This window comes from Schistocerca gregaria, chromosome 10 (assembly GCF_023897955.1).
Source record: "Schistocerca gregaria isolate iqSchGreg1 chromosome 10, iqSchGreg1.2, whole genome shotgun sequence".
Lineage (NCBI taxonomy): Eukaryota > Metazoa > Arthropoda > Insecta > Orthoptera > Acrididae > Schistocerca > Schistocerca gregaria.
In genome coordinates this window covers 127,960,486-127,968,084 of record NC_064929.1, presented here as the reverse complement: position 1 = coordinate 127,968,084, position 7,599 = coordinate 127,960,486, and the positions used below count along the sequence as shown (strand labels likewise).

At 43.3% G+C, this 7,599-nt stretch overlaps 1 protein-coding gene across 2 annotated transcripts in view; it reads left to right on the top strand.

The window, feature by feature from the left end:
- The first annotated feature begins 632 nt into the window (after positions 1–632).
- The window catches only part of LOC126293286 (collagen alpha-1(I) chain-like), a 246,853-nt gene continuing 239,886 nt past the window's right edge, over positions 633–7,599 (top strand). For both annotated transcript variants that reach the window (XM_049986407.1, XM_049986406.1), the window contains exon 1: positions 633–895. In XM_049986407.1, coding sequence (XP_049842364.1) covers positions 664–895 — 232 coding nt within the window. In that variant the 5' untranslated portion in view covers positions 633–663. The remainder of the gene's footprint in view (positions 896–7,599) is intronic.

Sequence of the window (7,599 nt, the reverse complement as noted above, 5' to 3'; positions counted from 1 at the left end):
AGAAGGAGACCAGACAGCGAGGTCATCGGATTGGGGAAGGATGGGGGAGGAAGTCTGCCGTGCCCTTTCAAAGGAACCATCCCGGCATTTACCTGGAGCGATTCAGGTTCAAAGTGGTTCAAATGGCTCTGAGCACTATGGGACTCAACATCTGAGGTCATCAGTCCCCTAGAACTACTTAAACCTAACTAAGCTAAAGACATCACACACATCCATGCTCGAGGCAGGATTCGAACCTGCGACCGTAGCAATCGCGCGGTTCCAGACTGAAGAGCCTAGAACCGCTCGGTCACCGCGGCCGGCAGCGATTCAGGGAAATCACGGAAAAGCTAAATCAGGATGCGCAGGTGTACCAGTTTGGCTAGGGTACCTAGAGACACTTGCCGACTGTCCAGACTGGGCTGGACCCATGTTGGAGCCTGGACGGCCTGGACGCCCCCTCCCCTCCCCCGGCCCGCCCCCTCCCCTCCCCCGGCCCGCCCCCTCCCGTGCGCCCCGCCCCCTCCCCTGCGCCCCGCCCCCTCCCCTCCCTCTTCCCGCCCCCTCCCCTCTCCCGGCTGCCCCCTCCCCTGCGCCCCGCCCCCCTCCCGCCTCCCGGCTGCCTTGAGACTGCGGGCCCGCGGCTCGCTGCGCCCAGACGGCCAGAGGCCTCCAGACGGCAGCATGCGCGCCCCGCCGCCGCTGCTGCTTCTGGCGCTGCTGGTGCTGGCGGCGCTGGCCGCCGGCGCCTCCCGCGACGCCGCCTCCAGAGGCCGGGGGCGCAGCAGCGACCGCCCGAGGCAGCGGCCTGCGGCAGACGCCCCGGCCAGGGTCGCGCGCCGCCGCATGCTGGACCGGCCGCAGGCGCAGCAGCCGGAGGAGGACGAGTACGAGAACTACGACTACGGCGAGTACGGTACGTGAACGACGCTCCACACCAGCTCCCTCTGCTCTAGCCGCGCGGCCCTGTCCCTAGCGGTAAAAGGTTTACACAATCAAACACGTTTGAGCCGACCGAGAACGAGCCCCCTTAAATTACACGACGGTTTGCCGTCCGAATTTTCACAGCCAAATGAAAAATGGGAAATCGACAAACGGGGTAGCAAGCTGACCAGTGTCTGCAATTTGGTTCCAGAATGAGATTTTCACTCTGCAGCGGAGTGTGCGCGTCCGCAGCTCGTGGCCGTGCGGTAGCGTTCTCGCTTCACACGCCCGGGTTCGCGGGTTCAATTCCCGGCGTGGTCAGACATTTTCTCTGCCTGCTGATGACTGGGTTTTGTGTGATGTCCTTACGTTAGTTAGGTTATAGTAGTTCTAAGTTCTAGGGGACTGATGACCATAGATGTTAAGTCCCCCATAGTGCTCAGAGCCATTTCAACCATTTTGGAGTGTGCGCTGATACGAAACTTTCTGGCAGATTCAAACTGTGTGCCGGACCGACACTCCAACTCGGGACCTTTGCACACAATTTTAATCTGCCAGGAAGTTTCATATCAGCGCACTCCGCTGCAGAGTGAAAATCCCATTCTCGAAACATCCCCGAGGCTGTAGCTAAGCCATGTCTCCGATATATCCTTGCTAGTTCTGCAAGGTTGGCAGGAGAGCTTCTGTGAAGTTTGGAGCGTAGGAGACGAGGTACTGGCAGAAGCTGTGAGGACGGGGCGTGAGTCGTCCTTGCCAGGAAGTTCCAAAGTATTTGGTTCTTTGAAAGTAGTTAGGGTTATTTAGGAGTGAAATAGTAATTTGGGGGAAAAATTTTCGTCCGTATATTCATACACAAACGAAGAGTGGGAATTGGACAAATGGGAAATAAAATTCGCCAGCATTAGGTCTAGTTATGCAAATAAATGTTTCCCTGCCTCAAAGTAATCAAAGAAATTAGGAAAACTAATTAGGGGGAAATTTCAGCCCGAATTTTTATAGCGAAACTAGACGTGGGACCTTGACAAAAGGAGCACATAACCGACAAGGGCGAGGCCTAGTTCCGCCAAATTATATTTCATAGCCTCGAAAGAATTATGGAAAAATTAATCATTTGACCAAACGTTTTTCTGCGTGTTTTCATAACCAAAGGAAGAGTGGGAAAAGGAAGAATGGGGTATCAAATTGAACAGCATGAAGTCTAGTTTGGCAAAAAATAAAAAAAAATGCTGTCTGAAAGTAATTAGAGAAATTGCGAAAACTATTTGTTGGCGAATAACGCAACCAGTCACAAGTACTTTTCGAAAATTTAATTTTACTGTGATAACCGGTTTCGGACAGCCATGCCCATCTTCAGATGCCCAATACTTTTCGTTACATGGATGTTTCGGTTAACACCGTGTCGTCTGCTCCACACTGCACAATAATATTTGATTATTTAGTCCCATTATATCAGTTGTTTCATTAATAAAAATACGCTAAAGTCCTTCTATTTTATGTATATATATATATATATGATGCAATATAGATGTTATGTTTGCATCAGATGTATCTAAAAAATCAAGCACTATAGCGTAGTTTTATTAACGAAACAACTGATAAAGTTGCACTAGATACTCAAATATTCTGGTTCAGTGAGGAGCAGAAAACACACCCTTAACCGAAATATCCATATAACGAAAAATATTAGCCATCTGAAGACGGGCATGGTAATCGGAAACCGGTTATTGCAGCAAAATAAAACCTTCAAAACGTATTTGTGGCTGGCTGCATCATACAGGAACTATTATTAACGCCTGTGGGGATCGCAGGATCCAACATGGACAAAATAAAACTAATCAGCGATTTTCGGGAACAATTTTGCCTGAATTTTGACAGGAGAACGAAGAGCGGGAAATGGCCAAATGGCGTGTCAAAATGACCAGCGTCTGTTCTAGTTTTGCAAAAGAGAAAAAAATGCTTCGAAGTAATTAGGGAGATTTAGGAAAGAATTAACTGATTTTAGCGAAAATTTTCGTCCGAATTTTCATAATCAAACGTAAAGTGTGAAATTGACAAATGGGGTTTCAAATTGACCAGCGTCAGATTCTGTTCTCAAAAATGTTAATTGCTTTAAAGTAGATACGGTAATTAGCAAAAAATGATTTAGTGGTTTGAAGGAAAATTTTTGTCCAAATTTTCAGAACCAGACAAAGAGTGAGATATCGACAAATCGGTTATTTAGGGAAAAATTAGTTGCAGGTTAGAGTGGAAATTTCGTTCCCAATTTTCATAGTCATACGAAGAGTGGGAAATTGACAAATGCGGTATCAAACTGGCCGGAGCGATATCTGCCTTTGAAAATAACATGTAGCTGCATGGAAGTAATTAGGGTTATTTAGGAAAAGAATAATTAGTTATGTGAGAGAAAATTTTTGTCCCAATTTTCATAACCAAACGAATAGTGGGAAATGGTAAGATGCGGCACCAAATTGACCAGCGTGAGGTCTACTTCCGAAAAAACTTAATTCCTCGAAAGAAATTTCGGTAAATAGCAAAAAATACATTAACGATTTGAGGGACAATTACTATCCAGATTTTGACAGCCGAACAAAAGTGTGGGAAATGGACAAATGGACTATCAAATTGACCAGCGTGAGGTATTTAATAAAAAAAGCAATTAGTGATTTGAGCGAAATATGAAGTATTTTACGGAACAACTGCTGATAGCTAAGTAAATCGAGTGACAAAAAGTTCATCTCTTCACGACTTGGCTATTTTGCATATAAAAAGCCGTCTTCGTGTTATATTTAACTGTCAAAAACCCTTCCTTCGTATATACTACTTCATTTAGAACATTTCTATAGCATAGGGTATTAGGAAGGCAAATTTGACGTCAAGAAGTCCATCTCTTCTAGGCGTAGCTATTTGGTGTACAAAAAGTTGCACTGATGTGATATTTGATTTTTAAAATCGACTCCTTCCAATCAAGTAACACACGTTGGACATTTCGAAAAGAGCAGACGCTAGGAAGGTACACGAGGTGTCAGAAACTTTATCTTTGCAACGCCTAGCTATTCTCTGCTTAAAAATTTGTGGTATTAGTCTGTCAAAGTGGTTTCCTTCGAATCAAGTACTAAATTAAGAAGACTCCAGGAAAGCAAAACTTTCTGAACAAAAGCTGAAATTTAAAAAAAATTATTGCATAATCGGTCAAAATGTCTTGTGAAACGATTTGTCCGAAAGCAAGAGATACAACATATTTGAGAATCATTTGGCGTGTCTTTGAAAGAAGCTCCAATTTATTTACAGCAAATCAAATACGTCAAATGTTTCTCTATCTGCTTTATTTCTTACTTTCAGACAAATCATTTCACACATTTGCTCGATTATTTTCAAAACGTTTTTAAAGATATCAATGAATTTATTGTTTCAAAAGTGACTGGCTGCAGTTTTTTTAGTTTATACTCAATAGTTTGTTTATCGGAAAAACGCCTTCCCCAGAAAACTGGGCCATTTTTGTAAGCGCTTCAAAAGTTGGAATTATCGATCCGTCTAAAATTCGACTCGACTCTCTCTCTCGACGATGACGTCGCTATTTCTGCTGAACATTTTGCCTGAGAGCCTTTTTTTCACGTGTACATCTACATATATACTATTAAAGCCACTGTGGAGCAGAAGGCAGTGGATGTTTCGCTCCAGGATTATCGAATTTCTGTCGTATTCCACCCACCCTAACCTCTGTCATCTTATTCTCGTGAGCTCCATGCCAGATACACAACCATATCGGTCTCACAGTCCTCTTCCATCACGAGTTCTCTAAATTTACTAAACTCCCTATCGCGAGAACAACTTCGTCACTTCCAAGTTGACCGAGTATATCTTCACATTTTCCTATGGCCTGTAGCGACCTGTGCGATCTTCGCTCCTACCTTACAAAGACTCTAAACACCGAAACAATAGAACTGGTCGCAATGCTATCTTGTACGCGATTTCCTTTATAGATCCACCTCATTTCCCCAGAACTTTTACTTCCATTCAACTTCCCCAGTAACGTTTTTGCATGAGCGTCCTATTTCGCGTCGTTTCTTACTATTACTCCTAATTATTTATACGATGTGTTGAACACGTTCACCAGTAATGCAGTAACCTGATGCTATTAGGTACTGTCTTACGTTCACCCACACTCAGAGAGAGCAGACATTCGTTAGACCATGTGCAAATTTATATCCAGCTCTTTCCGCATTTCTCTACGATCGTCCAACGACGTTACTTTCTTCTAGACAACTTCGTCGTCAGCGGACAATCTCACAGTGCTGTTGATCCTGTATCACAAATACGAGCGGCGTTTGAAACGTCCGTGCAAAAACAAAAACTTCTTACGGGTTTGGGATAAACCTTTTTCATTTTTCGATGTAGTCTCCTTTTAAACTTATACACTTCGTCCTGCGCTGTTCTAATTTGTTGATCCGTTCCGAATAATAGGAATTGTCCAAGTCTGCAGAATAGCTATTAGTTGCTGCAATGACCTCCTCGCTTGAATAAAAGCTTTGTCCCGCCGGCCATTTTTTAAATTGGGGAACCAATAGTAGTCTGAGGGAGCCAAGTCTGGAGAATAGTGGGGATGTGAAACGAGTTGGAATCCTATTTCCATTCATTTTACGACCGCAATCGCTGAGGTGTGTGCTGGTGCCTTGTCATGATGCAAAAGGAGTTTTTGCGGTCCTATCGCCGATGGTTTTCTTGCGTCTGTAATAGTTTTACCCTTCTCCAGATATTCAATGAGGATTATCCCTTACGAATCCCGAAAGACAGTCGCCATAACCTTTCCGGACGAAGGATTGATCTTCGCCTTTTTTGGTGCAGATTCTCCCTTGGTAACTCATTGTTTAGAATGTTGTTTGGTTTCAGGAGTATAGTAACGTATCCATGTTTCATCCACAGTGACGAAACCACGCTTAAAGTCTTGAACAGCTGCAAACCATCCTTGCAACACTTCACACGATTTCGTTTTCGGTCAAGCGTGATCAATCACGGAACCCATCTTGCCGATAGCTTTCTCATGTCCAAATGTTTATGCAAAATACTATGTAACCGCCCATTCGAGATGCCCACAGCACTAGTAATCTCACGCACCTTTTCTGTTATCCATCACCATATCATGGATTTTATCGATGATTTCTGGAGTCGTAACCTCCACAGAACGTTCAGCATCACTTGTGCCCATATGGCCACTTCAAAAAATGTGCAACTAATTATAAACGGTTCTATTCGAAGGTGCAGAGTCACCGTAATATCTATCAAACTTCTCTTTGGTCTCCTGAGGCGTTTTGCCTTTCATAAAGTAATGTTTAACCACCACACGAAGTTCTTTCTCGTCCATTTTTTGACAATCACTCGACTTCCTTGATTCACACGAATGCCAAACACAAAGAAATACGGCTGAAACTTGGTGTGCGTTCTTTCCAAAGATGCTACTAACTAAGCATGACCTCGGTGGTGCCATCTCTCCGACTTTGCACGGACTTTTCAAACGCCCCTCGTAGTTTACATAAACTGAAAACAATGGTAGGGTACTATTAACGCTTCATGGGACAACACCCTATGTCACTTTCAACCTCCAGTACAACGTACTGCCATTTTTCAAAACATCCTTCTAAAATCGATGTACGTTTCCATTAAATGAAATCAGCCCATATACTCAATACCTATTTTTACTATATTCGATCACGCGTTGTCGTGATGCAATTTTTTATGAACTTTTGCAAAAATTTGCGGTGAAGAGAATCTCAGTAGCAATCGGAAATAACGGTGTGTCTGTCTTCTAATCCTACATCGGCATTTTGGCCCGTATCTGGAAAGAAAGAAAAAAAAAGTAGCAACCGCCTTCCTTGCAGCATTACCAGTTCGTCGGACTTTCGTAGGCTTAGTTTCTGCTCGAAAGACCCTTTGACTCTACTGACTTTTCTTCACAGAACCATAACAATGAAACCGAGATTCATAAGGATGAACAACAATTCAAACTAAATTTGAAGTACCACGTTACAATTTTTCATAGTTTTCTGTACCAGTTAAATTGTTGCTGTTTTTGATCTGGCGACAGTTTATATCAAAAGTATCGACAAATAAACTTTCTCACCGTCTTACTGTTGAAGTAAAATGTTTTTATCTGACTCATGCCAACGCGCAATGTCGCCCGAATAAATTCGTACGATGTCTCTCGATCTTCTTCAAGCACCAGTCGAACAGTGAGAAAGTAATTCTCGGGAATTCACGCAGTTCATCATTAAAAATATCCAATGTCTTTGAAATAGTTGCACCAACTACAAATTGTCGCCTTGGATTGGGCTTCTTCACGAAATGCGTCACTAACTTGATCTTCACATTGTTTAGATGTTAATGACGACACAACGTATTGTAATGATATACTTATTTAATTGCTGAAGATTTACATCATTTATTTTTTGTCCCGGTTTTTAAGTCCTTGTCAACAGATTTTTAAAACCGCCAGTGTCTAAGTCGCAGTTTCTACATATTGGAGCTGGCAACACTAACAATAAGAAACCATGGCGCTGGGATCACGGATGTACTTCAAATAGCTCTGAGCGCTATGGAACTTAACATCAGTCCCCTAGACTTAGAACTACTTTCAAATGTATGTGAAATCTTATGGGACTTAACTGCTAAGGTCATCAGTCCCTAAGCTTACACACTACTTAA